Genomic DNA, 23,851 nt, shown 5'->3' with positions numbered 1-23,851 from the left:
ACAGCAGACAGTAGCAGGGATATCAGAGTATAAGGGCTCTAGTGGGGGTGGGAGGTTATGGGAGGGTGCTATCTGGGAAATGGGTCTTAAAAAAAAATACTGCACAATCATTTTCAAAATAGTTTTTAGAAATTTAAAAGAAAATTTTTAGAGGCCAGCAAGTGGGTATAGTAGGTAAGGGTGCTTGCTACCAAGTCTGACAGCCTGAGTTTAATCCCCAGGTTCCACAAAGTGGAAGGACAGAACTTACTCCTGGAAGTTTTCCTCTGACTTCTGTGTGTTTACCATGGCCCATATGTGTGCACATGTGCAGGTACACACACAGACAACGCACACACACACAATCACTATAAACAAATGTAAAAAATTATTTTATAAAACAAGAAAAATTTTAGGCCAACAAAGAAGTTAGAAATTATTGTAGACAATCATAGTGAACTCTAATCTACCTAACATACTAGTCAGTAAATTAATTGATGAATATATTGTCTTCATTTGAACTTAGTGTTGTAGTAAGGACAATAAAATAACCGTACTGATTCCAGTTTCTTACAGCCCTGTTGAAGTTCATCTCTAAATGGAGAGTTGTCCTTAATTCATTAGTTGTTTCCACTAGAACTTGGTTAATGTAATATCAAAGGTGAGGGACTTCCATCAAGATCAGGAAAGGCAAGCTTTGAATGCCCACCTGAGAATGGATGTGCATATGCAATCTTAATTACTCATTAGACTTCATCTTAAAGGGGATTCTAATACTCTTGATCTGTTCTTAGCTTCATAAATAGATATTATCAAGAATCATAGAGATCTCCAACTTATTGAGGAGCAAGTAAATTCTCCATTTGTGTTTCTGACATGTGCATACTATTTCTGCTGACTGCTTTTTATGTTGACAGAGGTAGAAAGAGTTCTCACCAACAGTGTAGTAGCTAAGGTTTTCCCAGATGGCAATGGCACCACATAAGTTAGCCTTGTGTACTGCTTGTGTTACTATTCGTTTTCTCTTCCTTTTTAAAGCATAAAACTTAGAAGCAGACTGGGGAAGGCTTGCCTTTGTGCATGGGGCACCGATGCTGGCAGCAGAAAGCTGCTGTATACTGCACTTTGCACCTGCTCTCTGCCAGCTTTTCTTCATACATTGCCTAGAGGGTACAAAGGACCCAAATAAGGGGGAGGTGTTATGAAAACAACTAGGTCTCTTAGTGAGTTGAAGATTCAATTCCCAGACATGTTGGGTCCCCCAGTACTGACAGAATTGGATTGCTAGTTTAGCACAGTGCTTGTTGGTCTGTACTCAACTGTGAGCAGTGACTAGAGGGTACAGGACACTTGTTTTTGTTTTGGGGGGTTTGGGAGGGCTTTCGTTGCTGTGTTGTTTCTGGGTTCCTGCCCCCACCCCTTTTTCTTTTTCTTTTCTTTTTTTTTTTTTTTTTTTTTTTTTTTTTTTTTTTTTAACAAATAGAGTCTTGCTATATAGCTTTGATTGGCCTGCTAGCCCAGGCTGTCCCTGAGCAGTTCTCTTTCCTTGTCCTTCTGCCTCAGCTTCCTGAGTGCTGGGATTATAGGTAAATTTTGTAGGAAAGTAGATTTTATCCATTTACTCAGGTTGATGTTAGTCCTAGTCAGAGATCTAGAAAATAAAGCGAAGAGTAGTGGATTAGAAAATAAACAGTCGCAGGCTATAAAAATCAGCCGATGGTTTTTAGCCTCAAGTCAAAGATAGTCTTTATCTTCCATGCTGGTATCAAGTGGAAGATGTCAGGAAGAAGGAAGTCCAGACTTGCTGACAGACATGGTGATGGAAGAGGACAGATTAACCATCTCAGGTGACCTGAGGCCCGGGAACAGTCTAGTTTAATCCCTTGGTGTCACCTTCTGTAGGAGAGAAGAGTTCCCAGTCAAATGTTTAAACTACTACTTAACCTGTTCACAGCTTTCGTGTTTGTGTGACATCTGGAGAGATTGCACAGATGAATCCAGGTATCCTTTAGCTTATTGTGTTCAAAACTTATTGTCTTTCTTTGAGGACAGATTTGGCATCACAACAGAAATAACTATCTCTACACTAAAGCCCTTACCGCTAAGATTGTCAGTACAGGGGCAGGGCTGCTCGTAGCTGGTATCAGCAGGACTGGAAGAAAAGAACAGTGTCTTGTTGCAGATCGCTGGCATCATAAAGAAAGCTATGAGTGGTCAGACTGGCATAGAAGACCTTCAGCCTACCAAAGTCAATTTGTAATGATAGGATTTCAGTAGATCTCAGCAGAAACAAATTTGTCAATTTGTTTTTCTAGTACTGAGAACTGAAGTAAGGGCCTTAACATATGCTAGGTAAGCACTCTCCTAGTAGCCCGTTTTTACTTTTATTTTGAGATAAGGTCTTGCCAAATTGTCTAGCCTCTTAGTTGCCTAAGATTCTAATTGTGTCACCACACACCGCTTCATTCATAGTTTTTATATGTAAGTTGTTGTGAATGAGAACAGATGAAGGCCACAGAAGCAGCAGCACTGAGTTGTGTGATTAATAAAGCAGTAATCCATGCCATGTTCAGATGAACTCATTCAGCTTTAATCAGGGAACAAATAGGACTGAAGAGGGACACAGTCACCTTGCCCTCTGGCCACTGTGTGGATCATGTGAGCATGCCATTCAGTTCTACAGTCCCCCTTTGGAAGATGAGTGTGCTCTGAGGAGAGTGAGCTGGTGTCAGAGGAGCTGGAGCGCCAGGTCCTGCCATGCCAGTCAAGCTTGAGGGATAAAGTATTGGCCTAGGGGAAAGGCAAACAGGCTGCAGGAATGTGGCTGCAGCCTCCTGACTCGAAGGTTTGTCCTGGCAAGGAAGAATTATCCTTTACGCCAAACTGGGGGCGTGGGGGGTGGGGGGGTGGGGATCGCCATTCTTCAGATGACCCAGGAGGGAGGAGGACATTTTTCTACTTGTTCAGAAATATTGTAGACTAGAAAGAAAAGTTAAAAATTCCTAGTGCAGTGTCACATTTGTTCTTTAACATAATACCATGTATGATGTGTGGGCAATTGGTCATTAGCTGTGTCGATCCTGACCTACCAGTTATCTCTATCTGGTCATCATTGCCACATAGCCTCACCCTATCTGACTCTGCGGGGTGTTCGCCCCCCAGGGCTGGAACGCCCATACATTGTTCCCTCTTAACGTGTGTAGCTGCCATGAATGTGTTTTTGTGGTTTTCCTCCTTATTTCTTTCTAGTACATGTATTTATATTGATAAGATTTCATGATACCTTGATTTGCCCTCTGTTCTACCTTTATCCAGTATTTCCTTTGTAAATTTTCTTTCAACATACTAAAGCGTCTTTATCCCACGACACAAGAATAATAAGGCACTCCTGAAACCCCTACAATTCAGGCTGGGGAGCTAGCTTATCGGATAAGAATGCCTTCTGTACAAGCATGCGGACCTGAGTTCAGATTCCCAGAACTCTTATAAAAAAACCACATGTACCCATAACCCCAGTGCTGTGGGAACAAAGATGGGAGGATCACTGGGGCTTGCTGGCCGCCAGCATAACACCAGGTTCAGAGAGAGACACACATACACAGAGAGACCTTATCTCAAGGGAATAAGGTGGAGAATGATAGAGCAGGACCCTGACGTCCTCCTCTGACTTCTGCACACGCAGAGGGACACTCACCCTATATATATGTGCGCACACATACCATGCACACACAGAAAGAAAAAGCCCTACAATTCCTGCACTAGGGCACCAGGCCTGTGTACCCAAAATGCAGTTCATGATTTCTGGCAGAATACACTGCAGGCAGTGAGAACAGTTCCCTTTTCAGCCTGTTCCTCATACCTGAAGCCAAATCCCATGGTGTGTGTGTGTGGGTGCCCTCTTGCAGTTGTACCTGTAAGTTGCCTTCGAAACTACCCACTTCTTCTAACTTGCAGCAGCTGCTGCACCGGAAGCTGTGTCTTTAATGCTTCCCACAGTGCCTTTATAGCTTTCACAGCCCCACTGGTACCCAAGTGATTGTATGCTGTAAGAGAAGGGAGACAGGTCTCAATGGTGGTGGCTTCTGCTTACAGAGCCTTTGTAGCAGATGAGCACTTTGACAACAGTGCTCATCTCACTGGTTTCTCAAACTGGCTCTGCAAGTTAATGAGGATGTATACAGTAAGATGAGCTCATTTTGTAGATGGGAAGACTACAGATAAAGGGCACAGAGACTTTCCCAAGGTCACATGTAGGCTAAGCCTATGTGCTGTGGCCCCTTCCCACGCCTGACCCCAGATGGACACATGCAGGCTCTGCTGACCCACATGGAAGCACAGAGGGTTTATAGTGGTGGTTCTCCCCAAGGTTCAGGGCTCCAATAACCACCTGGAGCCCATTCTTTTCGTGGAACCACCAGCTCCTGCAAGAGCCCCCCTCCCCAGATGGTAAAGGAAGGGCCTCTTGAAATGAACCGTTGCAGGGCCTTTCTCCCTGTAGAGACGAAGGGCCCAAGGCCTGTGGGGAAGGAACTGAGGTGGCACGTATCCCTGATGCCTTGGTCCTTCCATATCTTTGCGGGGGATTCGAACCAGCGACCCCGTGCAGTGATGACTGGGGATGAGTAAGGGCACCTTTCGTCAGCCCATGCCGTCCCCAGTACCGGGAACACTCAGGCACAATGGGGAGCCTAGTCAAGCAGGGACTCATTTATTGCAGGTGTTACAGAGCTTATAAAGGCATCTGGAAATCCCCCTCCCCCCTGAGGGTATATCTTAAGGATGGTCATGAGCTGATCATGCACTCCTCAGCAGTGCGGAAGTGTCCTTCAGACTTTTAAAACAAGTCAGGCTGCGCACCGTCACTTCTTCTCAGACCTCTGCAAGGTGGGGCCTTTAGGTCCCCACACATCTTCATGTCGGGTTTTCTCCACAGAACCTCATTTCTGTCCTGAGCTCATCCTTCTCACAGTATCCTGGTTTATGGGCCATGTCTGTACACATGTGCAGTACAGTAATGACTGAGGTCAAGTTCCCTTTCCCAGAACCCTGACCTGCAAATCCCCTCTATATTTCTTGGTGCTAAACTGATGACTCAGCTATGTCTCTGATGGCCTCTGGGAGGCAATATTGCCCAAGCCTGCATCCTGAGTGGTCATCGTGTGGTTCTTAAAAACAACGCAGATTGACAAGAACTTGCATAGAATGTAACTTCTCTCCATGTTGGGTAAAGATTTACCTTTTATTACAAGTCATCAGTTTTCATGGAAGAACATTTTTTCATCCTTGGAAAGTTTGACTTAAGAACTTGACAAACATCCTAGAGACTTAAAATGTGTTTGTTTCGGAACATTATAGGCATCATACGTATCACCATTTTAAAGGCCTGAACATGGACTTTGCTTACCTCAGGCAGCGGTAGGCTATGCACAAGGTCATCCTCCATTGATGTTGCTAAAGATGTTTCTCTAGGACTCTTTTTTTTCTCTCCAGATTGAATGAGATTATTTCCTGTGGTACCAAACAGAAAAGCTCTGAAGGGGATCAGACTCTCAGGCTCCTGACGTCATGCTGTCATATGTATCCATGCCTTCTACCTCACTTACTTTTCCCTCTTCCTTTGAGCAATCCTGGGATCAGCTCCTGTGATCCCCTGTGTAGCTTACATTTTTTGGATTCCACTGGCACTCCAGGTTGGGAAGCACATTTCACCAGTGACTGCAGTCAACCTGTCCAGGATGTGGGAGGAGAAATGCCAGGGTGTTGTGGTGTTTTATGTTTTTTCAAAAACTTCTCCCAGGTGGAAGGGCACAACTTGAACCCTAAATACTCCAGGAAGCTCTGCTGGAACTCTGAGGAAGCAGCTCCTCTGGGATCTAACAGACTCTTCGTATACCCTTTCCTCATACTATACTATTTTTAGGAATAAAGGATTCAAATGTTGTTACAAGACTATATGACATATTTTGGACAACTAAGAGGAACCTGGATACATTTAAAAAATACCTATAGAAAGATTTAAAACTCTGATTTTCTTATTATGACATTTTCTTAGAAGAAAATAATAGTGACTAAGAGTTACTGATTTATTCTCTCTTCATATATAATCTCATTTGATCTGCCAACAATTATGAGTAGGCATTCTCATAAAGTTCCATTCTATAGATAAGAAAACTGAGTCATAGATCCAGGTAAGAAAAGTGCTAAAGTTTCTGCCCTAGGAAACAAATGTTTTGTCAGGATTTGAGCTCAGGCAGCCTGAAGGAAAGGAAAACCTGGTTCTAACAGAGACTCTGTACAAATGTTTACAACACCTTTGTTGGTAATGGCCCTAAACTGGAAATGACCCACCAGCAGAGAAGTATATGCACTGTGGTGTGTGCATACAAAGGACTGTTAATTTAAAAGGATGAGCTGCCGGGGCAGAGGTGTCTCTCACAGTAACTGCTGAATCCAGGAAGGAGGATTAGCAAGTAGGCAGTGTGCAGCTCCTTTCTGACACTTGATCCATTTATTTTTTTACTAAGAAAATGCAAGCTGATAATAGTGGCTGGAAGCAGATCAATGTTTTCCAGGGAAGAAAGATGACTGAAGACACGAAGAAGCTTTTAGGTGAAGGAGAGGTCGCTGTTCCATAGCAGGGGCTTTTCATAAGTATAGGCACTTGGCAGAAACCACCATGTGTGACAGTTAACTTGTGTACCGGTTACTATAGATAAAGCTTGGAGAGAAAAGATCAAATGTGAGCAGTTTATTTTCTGCAAGTGCAGTTTTGTCTTGTGAGCCCCAGAGAGTTGAGGTAGCCACTAAAGAGATGAATGGGAGGATGCATAGGTACTCTTTCTTCCTCTGGGAAGCTAGAAGCATCCTCGCCACCTGCAGCCCACACTGTTGAGCCACCGTAACCTGCTTGGTCCTATTAATTTTCCTCTTTGGTTCCTGGAATGTTATCCCAGAGGGCTGAAGGAGCTGATGGGCCTTAAGGAAATGGTAAATTCTCGGATCCCTGGATCCTGACTGGCCTGAAGTAGCTCTTGTCACTCCTGTGTTAAGGTGTCTTGATGCATCCAGGTCCCTGACTTAGTGATGAGCACAGTACAGATGTGTCTTCAAGGGTGTATTCTGTCTTCCCATGGACAGATGAACAGGTTGTGTGATAGGCTGACCTTGGACCTGAGCTGGATGTGGTCTTCTCAGGAGCAGTACGTCTCTGTCCATTAGGTATGGTGGTAAATAAATGTCACCTCTGTGTACTCTGCTCTGTTCTGAGGGACTAAAGCACTCGTGTCTGAGTGGTGGTTAAATAATGGGGTGTGATGCTATTGCTAAGTGTAAAACTGTCCATCTGTTAAGCTAGGAGACAGACATGTTTAGGAATGCCTCTGTGCCCAGCAGATGTTCCTGTTGTCTGAAGCTGAAGGACTCTTCATGTTTCCACTGCACTCCAAATTGAACATTTGCAGAAGGGGAGAGTGGCTTCCCTTTCCTTTTTCCCCTTTGTGACAGTCTCTTCCGCCTCACTGCCTGTTTATTTTTGCTCCACACCATGGTGGCATACTGCTTTTTTTTGTGCTTGTATTCCACTGGCTGCTGGACTGTTCAGGACCCTCCTTCCTCTCTTCTTCTGTCCTTCCTTCCGTCTCTCTGGGAGCAGTCTGCACTGTTCCCCTCCCCATGTGAGTGACCCCTTCTCCATACCTCCACTCATTGTGCCTCTCCCATCCCAGCTGTGGACATGGCTGGAGGAGCTGCAGAAGGAGCTGCTGGACGACGTGTACGCCGAGTCAGTGGAGGCCGTGCAGGATCTCATCAAGCGCTTTGGCCAGCAGCAGCAGACTACGCTGCAGGTGACCGTCAACGTGATCAAGGAAGGGGAGGACCTCATCCAGCAGCTGAGGTGGGCCTTATCCCCAGCCTGGCACCACATAGAGCCTGATGTGGCCTGTGTCCCCCGCCCTATCCCTCATCGCTTTTTTAACAGATAACTCTAATTTGTTCTGCAGTAGGCTGAAGTCAGATGGCATTTCTGATTCAAAGGACAGTTCTCATTTCTTTTCCCCTCTTTTGCTTCCTCCCTCTCAGTTTTTTACCTCCATAATTTTCCACATTTACATGAACTCAATCCTCAGAATTCAGTTTTCACTAATGGATCTCCTCAGCATTCACCTTGCTATTAAAATTTCTTTATAAATGGAGAATTTGAGCCACTTAAGATCAGGTCCTAGGGGACCTGCCTATCTAGAGCATGGCAGGCTATCAGCCATCAGCATGTAGGGCAGGAGGCCAGGCCGTGGCAGGACAGCAGCCCTAAATGCTCCTCAGGGCTGGAGGCTTGGTTTTGTTTCTTCGGGAAGCAGATTTGAAATTCCTTGTATTGGATCATGGGGACCACCATGTGGGGGGCCTCCACAACTCACACATCAGCTGGACAATTAATGGAATTGTTGACTAAAGCCTTACATGGCATCCACTTCCCTAGTAAGGGTTTCAGTGATTGCATTGAAAGTTGACTTTTCAAATAAGAAGGCTGCCATGGTACTGAACAGGTATCAGCCGCTTTTCACGTAAAACTCTACAAGATGATTCCCTGTAATTGTCTGACTTCTAATGAGAGTGACATGAAAAGCACGGTCATTGTTCCACAGTGCCGGCCCAGGGCTGGCTGGGGCAGGCTGGGATGCGCTGCTCAGAGGAAGGAATCTGGTTGTGTTTTGCCAGAGGCCAGTACCTTCCCTTTTCTGAGACAAAGTCCAGCTTCCTGCCAGCTTTCTTCCCCTGAAGATCTGAGTTGCTGCATCTGGTGTCTAACAATGTGGGACTTTCTCATTCAATTCCTGTTTGTCTCATTAAAATCCTGTCCCCTTCCACACCCTCACAGGGACTCTGCCATATCCAGTAACAAGACCCCCCACAATAGCTCAATCAACCACATTGAGACGGTGCTGCAGCAGCTGGATGAGGCCCAGTCCCAGATGGAGGAACTCTTCCAGGAGCGCAAGATCAAGCTGGAACTGTTCCTGCAGCTGCGCATATTCGAAAGGGATGCCATTGATGTGAGTGTCTGCCCCTCTGCCCTGCCTTCCTGTCTGGTGGGAGCCTGGAGTCCTGACTTCCTCCTTTGCCCTGTCCCTGGTTCTTGTTCTGTGTCCTCTTTAGTCCCCAGCCCCTGTAGAGCAAGGAGGAGGGTGGGGATGGAAGGAAGGTCCTGGAAGAAGGAAGAAAGGTCCTGGAAGCACTGAAGCTTCCTCGACTGGCTGGGGAGGGTGGGCACTCAGCTCTGCACTCGGTTGTTTGGGGTGGATGGGGGACCAGGAGCACAGCACAAGCAGCAGGAGCAGAGTATGCCAGGGTTGAGCATGGAATGCAGGCAATGTGTTGGAAGTATGGCCGTCACCTTGCCCAGGGAAGGAGCAGTAGCTGAAGGTAACAAGTCTCTCTTCCCCTTTCTCCCTTCTCCTGTCCTCTCCCTCATTCATCCTTCTCCTCTTCTCTCTCAGTAGTGGAACCAGTACATTTTGATAGGAGGTCAGTTTTTCCTCAATAAAGAATGCCTTGTGATGTACTATAATTTATACCTAAAAATGGACTTTTGCACTTTATATGTGCATAGAAGAAGGAAATGCAGTCTCCTTTTATCTTCATCAGAAAGGGGTGACTCTGTACTCTGTGCAGAGAAAGTGCTTTCAATCTTGATATAGTGGTACAGTATAGTTGGCTGAGTGGGTGAAACTGAACTGTTCATGAGTCACAATCAAGAACCAGAAACCCTACAGCCTAAGTGAGGCCTGTCTGTTGGTGCCTGACAGCTTACACAGCTGGTAGCCAAAGCAGCACATGGTTCCCCTGCTCCTCCAGGCCACCCTGGTCTGGCCTGAGACTGCAGGGATCTGGAGAACACACCCTTTCAGGACTTAGTACCTGTCCTGGGTTAGAACTCCTCCACAGTGCTGGGGGTGTGGAGGACTCAGGCAGGCCAGGTCCTGCGTAGACTGCCCTTGGTTCTCTCAGCTGCAGGAAGGACCCTCTCTGCAGCTCCTGGACTGTCAGCTCTGCCATGCATGACAGTTCTAGAGGTGGCACAGGGGTCCTGGTGTGGGTGCCTTCTGCTGGCTGCTTGGCTCATCCTCCAGCACAGCTTTACTGAAGCCTTTCTTGGTGCTGCTACTTGTCATCATCAGCTAAAAATCAGAACGGCATTGAGCCGTTTCTAACTGTAGTGCCTGGGCAGCCTGCTCTAGTCTCATAGTATCTGCCCTCAGATTCTCGTTGAGCCACATAGAGACTGGATGTCTCCAGGAGAGACCTGCTGACTGGGCCTGCTTGGGCTGAAGGTGGCAGCAGACACTTGCTTGAGACAGCTACTTTGCCAGAAAACAAGTAATTTTCTAACTTATGCATCTCATAGATTGATGTATTTATAAATGTTTTACCTTGAAATGCTTAAAGAATTGCTTTTCTCCTTTCATTGATAACTTTGAAGGCTGCTGATGTGACTCAGTGGTGGAGCACTTACTTGGTTAGCATGAGCAAGGTTCCTTCCCCAATACCAAAATGTACCTGGTCAGTATAGGAGCCCGTTCAAACGATTCTTATGTCCATTTGTTTGTTTTTAAGTTGAAACTTGGTCTGTATACTACAGAACATTCTACAAGTATTGTTTTCATGTCCTTTAAGACCATGGCTCAAGCACTGTGAGATGTGGCAGCGTGTATGTCTTAAGTCCTGACGTTGCACAGGTGCTTTCCTCCCTCAGATCATCTCAGACCTTGAGTCTTGGAATGACGAGCTCTCCCAGCAAATGAACGACTTCGACACGGAAGACCTTACCATTGCAGAGCAACGCCTCCAGCACCACGCAGACAAGGCCTTGACCATGAATAACTTGACTTTTGATGTCATCCACCAAGGACAGGATCTTTTGCAGTATGTCAATGAAGTCCAGGCCTCTGGTAAGAAAAATCCTCTATTTTGTGACATTATGGATTCTACATGTTTATTTCAACAGAATGACTGTAAATTTTATAAACTCCTTTGAGCCATTACCTGCCTATTCATTACCTGTTCTTTAAATGGAAGTATTTTGCATTTTGTTTCACTTGATACAGTTACATTTAACTTTTTTGGTTATGAAACTTTCCCTTAAAGTTCTCACATTATTTTAAGTAACACAAATTTAATTTTGCAAAGTGATGTGTAATATTTGGAAAAGAAATATGAGTCCCAGGAAAGTGGTTTTGCATTGTTTCTTCTTAGTTTCTGGTTTTCCAGCAGGTGTCACTGTAGGCTCAGAAATGGAACTGTAGCATCAGGCCCTTGTTTCACAACAGCCTGCGTGCATTACTCACTTGATAAGGCAAATGAAATACTTCCTAAGAGTGAACTGCTCACTCATTTGTAAAGGATGCTACTCTGTCACCAAGCCCCTGAGGAAGGAGGTGCCTTTGGTTGGATCATCTGTGTATCCTCTCATACACTAGATGCTGGGAAACACCCATAAATACAAAGCTGTTGGCTTAGATCTCTCCAAACTTGCCAGCTGACACAGGTAGTCCCCCAGCAGGCAAGACACACTATGTAGTGTGCGTCAGGCAAGAAGAGAAGTTGCAAATGTGAATTGAATTCTAGAGTCTCCTAACCAATGTCCACAGGTGTAGAGCTGCTTTGTGACAGAGATGTGGACATGGCCACTCGAGTCCAAGACCTGTTAGAGTTTCTTCATGAAAAGCAGCAGGAGCTGGATTTGGCAGCTGAGCAACATCGGAAGCACCTGGAGCAGTGTGTGCAATTGCGTCACTTGCAGGCAGAAGTGAAGCAGGTGAGTGACACTGAAGAGTGATGGGGAATTCTGGCCTGCAGCACCAGACAAGATTTTTCTTGATCACCATGCAGCTGCCCTGATATGTACGGTCACACTGAACAGCTTTCTGTATAGTGAAAGAGCTCTGCAGCCCTTGATTCTGTCCATACAGTGGTTTTTACAGTTGGTGGTCCCTTGCTTAAAGCACATTGCTTCCTAGGCTAAGTAACTACATGCTGCTTTCCCCCCCTCAGCACTCTTATTAATCTGGATGGGATCACAGACTATGCATGGTTCGGGCTTTTCTTAGGTTATCAAGATACTATAATACCATGTGCAAGGGGGCATGGCAAAACCAAAAATGGGGCAAATGCCAATGGGGTTCATACACAGATACTGCCCTGTGTCCTGTAACACAGGATAAATTGTGTTGCCTGATGAAGCAGCCCAATGGAGGAGTGGCGCTGTACCAGTGCTGGCTTGGTGTGGCACAGACACAGGTCGTGTTCACAGGACAGCACATGTTCCGTGTTACCAGAAGTGATCCAAAGTACCTACTGGTCTCTTGTGCTCTGTTAGTACTGTGAATATCTTAACATTTAAATAAACTGGTCGTTGTGTCCTGTTAATGTGTTTCTTCTAGCCCTGAACAAAACAGCTTATTTAAGAAATAAACTAGTGTACCTTTTATGAATTACCCTTGCTTGTTATGGACTATACAGGTGACATCCACCAATCACTGGCCCTGTGATAGGCCAGGCTGAGATCTTGGTGATGGGTAGCGTTTCTCTCATGATTACCAGATGGCTGTTGTAGCTCTAACCATCACCTCAACAATGGCAGTTGTGAGAAAATAGAAAGTAAGAGCAGCACTCAAGTCAGAGAAACAGTTTTCTCCTCTAGAGACTACTGCTTTGGTTTCATTGGCTAGAATTGTGTCACAACTGCGGTTGTGTGGTAGGAGCTGAGATTGGGTGTCATTTTGTTTTGTTTTGAAAGCACATAAGGAGAGTGTCATGCAGATTATAAGAGGTCTCTGCCACAGATGTTCAGAATGAGCATCACAGCATCAGTGACTTCTATTAGAATGGATTTCTTCTTTGTGTGACTTGAGCATTATAGGGCAGCCTAGGTCATACCTGGACTATAGTGTCGTTGAACATGGACATTAAATTGAAACACAAGTCAGTGAAGCAAACAAGATACCCTTATCAAACAGGTGACCCGGCTTCTGTTTGCTAGAATGAGAGTCTGAACAGGAAGGAGCTGTGTGTCAGTGGTTAGGTTTGCTCATATATGGTCCCTGAATTGCTTGATCCTGTGTTCTCACACTCACACTGCCCTTCACTATCTACTAAAACTAGCAGACTTGCAGCACTTGTGAGGCAGTGCTGGTGAGAGCCCTAGAGGGATTTTGTGCTATCAGGATATAAGGAAGTCAGTGCTGCCTCCCTTCGGGAGCCTCTAGACCAGCTTGCAGATCCCTATCCACTATGAGGTGGTTTGCAGGGTGCACTGGAAGGTCCACTGCTAGGAGTTACTCTGTGTCCTGTTTCAGGTGCTGGGCTGGATCCGCAATGGAGAGTCTATGCTAAATGCTGGACTTATCACTGCCAGCTCACTGCAGGAGGCAGAGCAGCTGCAGAGAGAGCACGAGCAATTCCAGCATGCCATCGAGGTAAGGCTGTGACCGTGGGCAGGTGGACCTTATCGCATCAAGACCAACCTGCTAATCCCTGTTATCATACCAACCACTGGAGCCAGCCTTGGCTTATGTGTTAAAAGAAATAACAGTGCTCATCAATCTACCACTGATTTTTGGAGAAGGAAATAGTCTAACCTCACAGGAGTAGGGACAGGAATCCTATTAGACAGCTTTGCAACAAGTGTCCCAGTGGCCAGGAGCTCCTTCTGTCTCTTTGAAAGGGCCTTGGCTGCCTGCACAGTCTCTGATTAGGAGTGCCTTGGATCCAGGGAGCTCACATTGTAGCCTGAGCTGAGGTGTTTAAATATATTGTGGATCTTACAGGCAGAGACTTGAGTGTTAGCTCACCTCAACAAAGCAAAGTGCTAAGGTCGGGTAGGGGTCTTTCAGCAAGGCAAAGTAAAACTTGTACATTTACTTACCCGTAAATAATGCTGGCAGCAAAACTCTTCACACCACTTGCTTAGAAACAGCATGATTCACCTCGATGAGCTGAGGGTCAGCATGTGCCCACTGCGCCAGTAAGCCTTGGCCAGTCCAGGCAGCTTGCCCTCACTGCTAGCAGTACGCTCATACATTAGAATTGGTTTCTTTGGAGGTAGGCAGTAGTTGGAATGGGTGGTCTCCAAGTAAAAGCAGGCGAAAGGAGCATTTGATGATAGAGAAACCTTGTTGCTGGCCAGAGAAAAAACTAGCTAAGCCACCATTAATTCACACCCAAGATCAATGTGTTGACTCCTCAGGGCTGTTGGACACACAGTAACACTCCAGGCAATTTTGCAAACTTAATAACTGTTCTATGCCAAGGGTTTTTTTAATCATTAAACTCAATTGCTAGTCACTATGTCAATCACTGTGTCTGGGTTGAGGAGTCTAGATCATGTTCTTTATTTTATGGGCTTATTTGTACTGTTTCAAGTGACAAGATTCCCCCCCCCCCCCGGACCCTTTGACACCCTTGTGCTACTCTGACCTCTGGCACCTGGTATTCTAGACTCTTCCCTGGATAGGCCCTGACTTTAGCCCCATGAACCCCTGGAGAGGGTCTAGGAGCAAAATTCACTGGGTTTGCCATGTGATTTTCTTTCTTGGATTTTTTTTTTCTTCCATGTGGCATAGACACCCCCCCCCCAATAAAAAGCACAGTTTGGCACAGTCTTACCTATTTCTTTATTTTTCTTTTCTTTTAAAAATTGCTAGTTCTTCCAAACTTTTTTCTGAAACCCAGTTTCAGGTGAAAATGAAAATAGAGGCATTCACCCGGGCCACTGTTTCTCACTTGCATATTTGCCTCAAGCAGCTATTATATGAAAGCCATTGGGAATGATAAACTTGGAACACTGGAACAACTTCTTAGAATATCAGCTGTAAGAGTCATTCCTTTAACTTCTCAAACAGAAAAATCCCACAGTTGAGCTTCATTCTGGGAGGTTTTAATGCATTTCATCCTTCATTAGATAAATTAAATATCTACCCAGTTGGTACCAAGCATAGAACTCTTACTGAACTACCTTCCACACTTTGCAAAGCCTCCTAGTGAATAGTGAGAGTTGATTCTGCAAGTTGTGATGAACATCCCAATTCATCCTATCAGTGCATGATGCCCTACTGAATGAGCCTTCCCATCTTCCCTGTGCCTAGAAAACACACCAGAGTGCACTGCAGGTGCAGCAGAAGGCGGAGGCCATGTTGCAGGCCAACCACTATGACATGGACATGATTCGAGACTGTGCAGAGAAGGTAGCCTCACATTGGCAGCAACTCATGCTCAAGATGGAAGACCGCCTCAAGCTTGTCAATGCGTCAGTTGCCTTCTACAAAACTTCAGAGCAGGTAGGAGAAAGGTGCACTCTTGGGCTCCCAGCTGACTGTTTATTCTGTGCTTACCTTTAGGGGCAGCTCCACCACCATTGACATACCTGTCGGCAGTGAACCAGTCAGGTCCAGGCAAGCAGGGAAGACATTTTCTGAAGCTAAACTTATTCTTGCTGCCTTAACTTTCAAAGATTCCATGGGTTAGCAAGTAACTGGGAAGATGTGTCTTCTCTTGCCTTTAAATCTGGTGCAGAAAATCAGGAGGGAAATGGGAAATTCGGCTCTGGTTTGGTTCTTATTCTGCAATGCCTCCCTGCCTGCCTTGAACACCATGGTTGCTCTTGAGGCAAATAGAGCGCATGATCCCCTGTAGTGTTTGTGGTCCTTCCACCAGCTCTGCCTTCCCCGGAGCCCAACTGAAAGTACTCCCAGCTATGCTGTTAGGCATTCGATGCTAAATGTTCATGGAGCCTGGAACTTTCTTCTTTAGGTCTGCAGTGTCCTGGAGAGCTTGGAACAGGAATACAAGAGAGAAGAAGACTGGTGTGGAGGAGCTGACAAGCTGGGCCCCAATTCTGAGACAGACCATGTGACCCCCATGATTAGCAAGCACCTTGAACAAAAGGAGGCATTCCTGAAGGTATGGGGCTACCTGTACTGGATCTTGATATCACAATGATTGGCCCTTGAAGACCACAGTGTCTTTTGACTGTCTTTTAGAGGGGATCCTTGCAGACTGCAGGTGCTCCTACCAGCCAGGTGTAGGCAGTCTGTGTTTTCCAAGGGAGGCCCTGAATCTCATGACTCTTACCTTGTATGGAAAATGATGGGCTTTAGCATCAGAGACACACTAATGAAGAAATCTTTTTCATGAAACTCATGCTATTTTGCTAGTTTTCATGGAGAAGAAACTAGAAATCTATGTGAATAAGAACTGGCTGGAAGTCACAATACAGAATGGAGCTTTGGTTAGTAGCTGTATAGTTACTGCTGCTATTTCTCTGAGACAAAGTTCCTGGTAACTGAAAACTTCCCCCCAAGAATTCTGTAGACAGAAGTGGTTGGTTGGTTGGTTGGTTGGTTGGTTGGTTGGTTGGTTGGCTGGCTTGGTGAAACATAATTCTTACAGCTAAAAATAATCCTTTGAGAGCCAATCTCTTTAGTTGTACAGAGTGTGTCTCAGAGGACTTGAAAGCATGAGATGTCATGGACATAAGCACCTGTGGCTGAGAAATGGGTGCTAGCAGCTACTCAGGAAACGCCCCAAAAGTCAGTCACAGTCAGGCAGGCTCAGCTGCTTTTCTCCGAGAAGCTAAAATGTGGACCTTTAATGTTTTACGTACATCCTACTGGCTCACACCTAAGTCTTAGCTGTGCCTTGAAACAGTTAAATTTTCAAAAAGTGGTCAAAATGTTCAGAAACACTGGTCGCAGGAGTGCTTCTACATTGCATTTTCAGGTAAGATTTTCTGAGAGTCTGCTTACTCCCAGCACTTAACGCCTATTAAAAGTAGCTGGATGTTTGCCTTTCCTTGTCACTTTACAAAGTTTACTTTTTCTCACCACTTTAGCATTCTGACCTGAGACACTACTTCCTATTGCCTTTAATAATTTCCGTTTCATTCCTGAAGGTGATCTGCCTGCACTTACAGCTTGGTCTGGGAAACTGAACTGTGACTCTGTGTAGACCTGGGAACTTGTAGATGGTACAGTGATTTTTGTGTGAAAGCAGGATAGGATGAGAAGACCATTGCAGCTTCCAGGCACTAACTGTAACCATGGAAAGGAGACAAAGCCCACTCCTAGCTAGCTCCACTCTGCTGTTTAGGCTTACTTTGTATCAACCACTGTTAGGATTCTTTAGGTTGGAATCACTGTAATTTGCCTCTTGCTCCAGAATCCAGTTAGTAAAAAATGAATACTACTCTTTATAATTATAAAAGATGCTTAGGTAAAATTATAAAGGAAAATCAACTGAAGTTGGTTTATTTAAAGGACCTGTGCATCTGTGGCTTTACCTGCCTCTTAGATACTGATGGACTACTGAACATTGATCAGGTCACTTACTTAATTATCAGCAATTACCAGTCACCTGTTACCACAATAACAAAATAATAAATTGCCATAAAATTTATGGCAATTGAGGATTGGCAAGCTAAGAACTGAGAGCTAAGTCTGGCCATATTAGCTCACCTACATATTGTTGATGTAGCTTTCATCTACAAGGTAGGGACAGAGACAGCGACTGTGTGGTCTTCCAGACTGGAATGTATTTATTACCTATTTGCCCTTTACAGAAATCCAGCACAGCTTAGTTTTGGGCTCTGGGACTCCCCTTTTCCAATCAAGCTGTTGCCAGGGATGCTCACCTACCTCAAGGCTTAACTAGGGAAGGACCTGACTTCCTCTTTGGCTGTAGGTCAGTGGCTGCCCTTGGTCTCCTGCCGCATGGCCTGTCCACTGGCCAGCTCATAACAAAATGTGACTTCATGAGAGCAAGGAGAGGCTTTTACAATTGAAATATCGAAACCATAAGTTGATCAGATGACTGTTAAAGTCTTATGTTAGAGCCATAGGTTATTGTCATCCCTGTATACTCAAAATACATGTTTGTATAAGTCATTTTAGCAGTACCTTGCCCTGTGTTATTTCTTAGGCTTGTACGCTTGCCAGAAGGAATGCCGATGTCTTCCTGAAATACCTGCACAGAAACAGTGTGAACATGCCAGGAATGGTGACACACATCAAAGCTCCGGAGCAGCAAGTAAAAAGTGAGCACACCACAGTCTTCATTAACTGGGTCAATTTAATAATAAAATACTGAAGAAATACGTAGCCTGGTCACATTGAATAAATAAACGAAAATGCAACATTCAGGATGATAGTTATTGCTTTTGACTATTTGTTAATACATGTGAATGACCATATGATAAACAATGAAAGATGTAATCTACATTCAAAATAGCTAAATCAAGAAATTATGTACCACTATTGTTGCTATAAAGTATTGTCATTTTTATATACCTAAGACATGGTTAATGAGTAAAAGCAAGTTGTAAAATACTATATTGTTTAATACCACTTGAGTATAAAACAATATAAAATCTTTTTATTTACATGTGAATGCATAGGTTTAGGGAAAGTACAAATAACAAGATTGGTGTGGACACAGTGTTACATAATGAGGCATGAGGTACAGAGTAAATTACTGCCTTGTTCAAGATCACATAGCCAAAAATATTGTAATAATCATGTGTTTGCTTTTATGCCTCGCAATGCAGATGCTGTGGACAGTCTACTTGGGGGCAAACAGCTTATGCATCATGTCAGGGTGACATTGGGAAGGCACCACCATCTGTGACTTACACACAGCGTGCCAGTATAACCCCACAGACACAACCAGGGAGTTAGACAACGTGGTCTCAGGAGCTGTAGCCACCCACAGGTCTACAAGGGCAGTTAGCACTGTGCTCAGCTCCTTGCTTAGAAGCGTGATTCCCAGCTCAGCCTGTAGATGAGAGCAGAAAAGGTCTGTTGACTCATAAAGTATCACATATATGTAGTAGTGCTTTGCATTTAAAGTGGTAGCTTAATTAGAGGCAGACTTCAAATTTCAAAATCTTTTGTAATTCAAGTGAACATATTTCATGCACTTTCAATAACTAGAAATAAAGCTCACAGGGCCCTACCCCTCCTTGCTGAACTGTTGGGTACTGATAGATTCTGAGGGAGGGGGCAGGTGTGGTTTTCACTTATATCTCCCCAATAAGCCTAGCAGGCCCAGTGGATAGTTCCAAACCCACGGTCACATGATGGCCCTGGTTAAACTCAAATGAGTCACAGAACAAATCAGAATCTTAATTCACTTTGCTAAAGTAGTTGAGGTTTTCAGTAGAGTGAGACAGTATAGGTGGACACTGAAGTGGTCAATAAGGAGACTGCAGATCTCTCTCATGAGGTACAGAGCCTACAGGAGCTCAGTCAGTATTTGTAAAAGATTTACTACTTTCAAGTTCTCTAATATAATACAGTGATATTTAGATACCATTGATTTGACTTGGAATTTCTGTTTTGGGAGGTCTTTATTTTTTCCCCTAAAGTTTTTGTTTGTTTTCTAAAATTCCAGAGTAATCTTACTGTAAAAACTTTTAAAGTGCACAAATTTCCATAATTCCTTTGCTACTTACAGTCACTATAAGGACACTGTGTGTGGGTGTGTATAAATGCATATATGTAAAGATAAGCAAATGTAAATTCCATTCACCCATCTCACGTTAAAGAATTTTTTTAGCAAAAGATGGCACTATATCCCCCTATAACATGCAATTTTTCACTTTAGTAATGCATCCTAGCCATCCTTGCAAATCAGGGTTCAGAAATTAGCTCTCTTCTCTTTGCATGCGTGTGTTTGTCATGACTTGGATGTCCTTGGTGTGGGGTCGACCTGGGCCCGTGGCCTCGTTCACAGTAGCACTTCAGTGCTGTATATCATGGTACCAATGGCTTCGGTTATTTGTATGAGCATCACGTGTCTGAAAGACACATTCTGCTGAGAGCTGTGCATGTTTCAGTGTCACCACCGCCACGGTCATACTCCATAGCATGGGGTCCTGAGCACCTGTCCCCTTCCTTCCAGCCACGGAAGATGATTTTGTCAATTGAATGAGGTTGAACAAGTGTCTATATAGTGTTCAAAATTACGTTTCTTCAGGACTAAGGGTAGATGGTGTGTTTAACATGCAAAAGATTCTGTATTCAGTCCCCAGCACCAAAAAACAAAGCAAAACAGTGAGGTCAATTCCTAGAACATTTGACCAATGTACACGAAGCCCTAGGCTCCGTCGCCAGCAGCATGTAAACCAGGTATGATGATGCCCTCAGGAGGTGGAGACAGGAGGATGAGAAGTTGAAGGTCATCTTCAGCTGCATACTGAGTTCCAGGCTACCCTTGAATATCTGTTAAGTTCGTGACTTATATTTTCCGGTGTTTTATGTATGCCATTTTGATAGTAACTCCTATTTGGTTATGGCATTTTTGGTTTTTATGTATTGTCTTTTTTCCTTCACAGCTTCATGTCCCTCTGCTTCTCTAGTTCCCTATTTCGTAGCCTTCCCCATTCCTAATGCTGTGTGCTTAAAAGGGATAAACAAAGAACCCCCCCTCCATAGCCCATATTCTCAAATTCAAGAGCCTCCCGCCTCAGGCTCCTGAGTGATAAGATTATATACTGTCATACCTAATATTTTGTTACACAACCTTTAATATATACTAAAGTCCTTCTATAGTAGTTTTGAAGAAAATAACCTAATGATGATATTTTTTCAACCCTTGCGGAATTGCCCCAGCAGTGGTTTAAATGTGCATATCTCAGTAATACAGTTGGTCTGAGATGTTGCCATCTAGTTTCAAGTTTCCAATGCTCTCTTAAGAAAGATGACCAGAGCAAGAGAATGGGGAGTCTGCTTCACATACTGACCGATACAAGAATGCTGCAGCTCTCCCTAGTTATCATTCTGTCTTATTGTGGCACTTACAGAAACTAGATATGTAGACAACTAGGATTTTGTAGATGTGTTAAAGAAGAGCAAACATCACTGTCTTTTTTTTCTCAGATATCTTGAATGAACTTTTCCAGCGGGAGAACAGGGTATTGCACTATTGGACCATGAGGAAGAGGCGGCTGGACCAGTGCCAGCAGTATGTGGTCTTTGAAAGAAGTGCCAAACAGGTCAGTCATTCCTGGCTCCCCAAGCCGTGCTGAGCTTCTCACCAAGCCCTACCCCTTTCTCATGTCCTCCTCTGCTAGGTTGGCAGGAATACTCATGCCTGTTAAGGAAGTGTGCTATAAAAACAAGCCCCACAGCCTGATGAGAATGTGACACCCGGTATGTCTCCCCCTCAGCTGAATGGTTTGTCCTTCAGTTTTCCTGCACTGCCTTTATGTCACACTTAATACTGCCAAGTGCAAATAATCGTTATGATAATATTTTAAAAGTACTGTGGAATCCGGTCCTGTGCTTACCCAAATACAGTGGATAGTTACTTTTTTATTTCGCTATATTTCTGTATGTAAGATGTTTTAATTTTCAGATAAAATCAAGCTAAAATTAGATAAGAAATTGATAGAATTTCTAGTAATTCAGAATACTTAAAAAGGATTCTTGTGGAGCTGGAGAGCTGGCTCAGTGGTTAAAAACACTGGCTGCTCTTCCAGAGGACCTGGGTTTGGTTCCCAGCACCCACACGACAACTAACAACCATCTATAGCTCCAGTTCCAGTGGAGCTGATGCCCTTTTCGGGCCTCCGCGGTCATTGTGCACATATGGTACACTTACATACATACAGGCAGGCACTCATACACATAAAATACAAATCAAAAAATTTTTTTTAAAAAGGTTCTTTCTTTGGTTAAGCCAGAGGCATGGAAGGACCCATTTTCCTCCATCACAGGTGGGATAAAGCACTTTGAAGATCATTTTAGAATAAAATCTATTTTTCTGTGTCCTGAGCATTAAGATTCACATCTGTTCTCTTGGCACCATAGCAGCATAGAAACCTGTGTACCGTTCCTTCTAAGTTGGGACCAGAACCAGCAGAGAAACACAGAGGAGTAGTTGCCTCTAAAACCTGTGTCTAGCAAGGCCCTGACTGGAGTTTCCTATATCCTGTAAATAAATCACCCTGTGGTCAGAGCTGACCCATGTCCTGACCTTAACTCCTACCTACGCTGCCACCTAAACCTACATGCAGTACTACATTCCTGACACAGAGGAGGCATTCAGTCACATCTTGTTAGCTCAAGAGAAATTAAATTTTCTCAGAGGTTTCCCACTTAAAGATAGATTCTGTTCTCTGTAGGTATGATAGTCTCACAGGGGCAGCTGTCTAGAACTACTGGGCTACCCAGAGTTGAGCAATTAGGGTTCCTAGACTGTGGATCTGGAGCCTTGTTGGCCTTTCTCGCATCTTTAAGTATATCCCAACAGTGAGGTGGCAGGCTGTGGTGGTCTGTAATGTTCCATTGCATTTTCCTAACATTTTATATCCACTCTGTTGAATGACAAAATCTCATTCAGCTATAGAGAAGCACAGTTGCAAATCATGCTCTTGGCTGAGAAAGATCAGCTTATTGATAGGCTTGCTGATAATGACCTGCCAGCCCTGCAGCCCTTGTGAGCTCTGCTACACACCAAAATCACAGACTACAGTGGACATCCATTTCTTAGATCAGGCCTTGATCTCTCAGATTTTTCGGTTTTCAGTGTGGCACGCTAAGGTTACTAAGTGGATGTCCCTGTCCCTGATAGCAATATGGAGAGGTGACCTGTAGCCTCTGAGGTGCCATCCACTCACTTGGGCCTTCCTGATTTCCCTTCTCCCAGGGCCTCCTCTCTCATCTCCACTGAATGCTGTCTCGGGTTCAGTCCACACTGTTCCTGGTTCTTCTTCCACTCTTACCTCTCACTGGGGAGTCTCCAGCCCTGGTCTTCATTTCTGCCTCTAGAATACATAAATTCCTGATGACTCTGTCAGCTTTCCACTTTGGCCCCACCAGAAACAACTATGCCTCTGGTCCCTGCTCATCCTACCCAGTTAAGAGTGGTGAGGTGTCTTCTTGATTCCCACCTTTTTTTCTCGGTGCAGGGATGCTGACGTACTGTGTGCCCCACTTTATCCTCTTTCTTCACCCAGGCAGAACCTCTGCCATTTCTACTCACCCTCCATTCCAGTCCCTTTCCTACACAGTAGCCACATTTGCTTTTTGAAAGAACAAGCTCTACGTGTACCCTCCACAGGCTCCTCTGGCCTCTTCTGCTTTCTTCTCCTGTGGCAGACTGGGTTGGCCCCAGTTGCATGTATACTATCCTGGTGTTGCTCCTCAGTGTCCAGGTCCCACCTTAGACTCCACTTTTCATAACCATCTTCTGGCAAGTTCCCCTGACTCTTGCCCCTGCAGCTGTCTGAATTGCTTTTCCCGTGTGTCCCCCTTTCTTGTCTGCAGTGTAGGTGCCTGGCTTCTAGATCCCTGCTTCCTCAAGGAATGGGGTCCAGGCTGCTGGACCTAGGGCCTCATGGCATCTGGGTCTGCAGTATGAACTTAGAGCTGTGGAGTGAAAAAAAATCAGGGACTGAATAAATTGATGGAGGCAGCTTTCATTCAGATCAGTGTTAACATTGTTTCAGAGATGGGACAGCTGTCTGTAAGCATGGGGAATAAATGCCAGGCCAGAAACTGAAGATCCCTGTGGCTTAAGAATTCCTTTTCGTCTTTGCTACAGATGCCACAAATGGAACTGGTGATGTATCTCAGGTTACTATAAAGTGCTAGGAATTCAATTTGTCCTCGGCAGCTTTCATTCAGATCAGTGTTAACATTGTTTCAGAGATGGGACAGCTGTCTGTAAGCATGGGGAATAAATGCCAGGCCAGAAACTGAAGATCCCTGTGGCTTAAGAATTCCTTTTCGTCTTTGCTACAGATGCCACAAATGGAACTGGTGATGTATCTCAGGTTACTATAAAGTGCTAGGAATTCAATTTGTCCTCCAGAGCCCAT

The 23,851-nt window shown here is 44.6% G+C and overlaps 1 protein-coding gene across 3 annotated transcripts in view; it reads left to right on the top strand.

Moving 5' to 3' along the window:
• Nucleotides 1–23,851, top strand: part of Trio (trio Rho guanine nucleotide exchange factor) — a 348,717-nt gene that overhangs the window by 196,438 nt on the left and 128,428 nt on the right. For all 3 annotated transcript variants that reach the window (XM_029557993.1, XM_029557991.1, XM_029557992.1), the window contains exons 12-20: nucleotides 7,704–7,873; nucleotides 8,855–9,029; nucleotides 10,730–10,925; nucleotides 11,625–11,791; nucleotides 13,332–13,451; nucleotides 15,120–15,311; nucleotides 15,784–15,933; nucleotides 17,950–18,064; nucleotides 20,907–21,022. In XM_029557993.1, the coding sequence (XP_029413853.1) occupies nucleotides 7,704–7,873; nucleotides 8,855–9,029; nucleotides 10,730–10,925; nucleotides 11,625–11,791; nucleotides 13,332–13,451; nucleotides 15,120–15,311; nucleotides 15,784–15,933; nucleotides 17,950–18,064; nucleotides 20,907–21,022 (1,401 nt within the window). The remainder of the gene's footprint in view (nucleotides 1–7,703; nucleotides 7,874–8,854; nucleotides 9,030–10,729; nucleotides 10,926–11,624; nucleotides 11,792–13,331; nucleotides 13,452–15,119; nucleotides 15,312–15,783; nucleotides 15,934–17,949; nucleotides 18,065–20,906; nucleotides 21,023–23,851) is intronic.

Source organism: Nannospalax galili, unplaced genomic scaffold, assembly GCF_000622305.1.
Source record: "Nannospalax galili isolate Female #2095 unplaced genomic scaffold, S.galili_v1.0 scaffold207, whole genome shotgun sequence".
Taxonomy (NCBI): domain Eukaryota; kingdom Metazoa; phylum Chordata; class Mammalia; order Rodentia; family Spalacidae; genus Nannospalax; species Nannospalax galili.
This window is presented reverse-complemented; position numbering and strand designations above follow the sequence as displayed.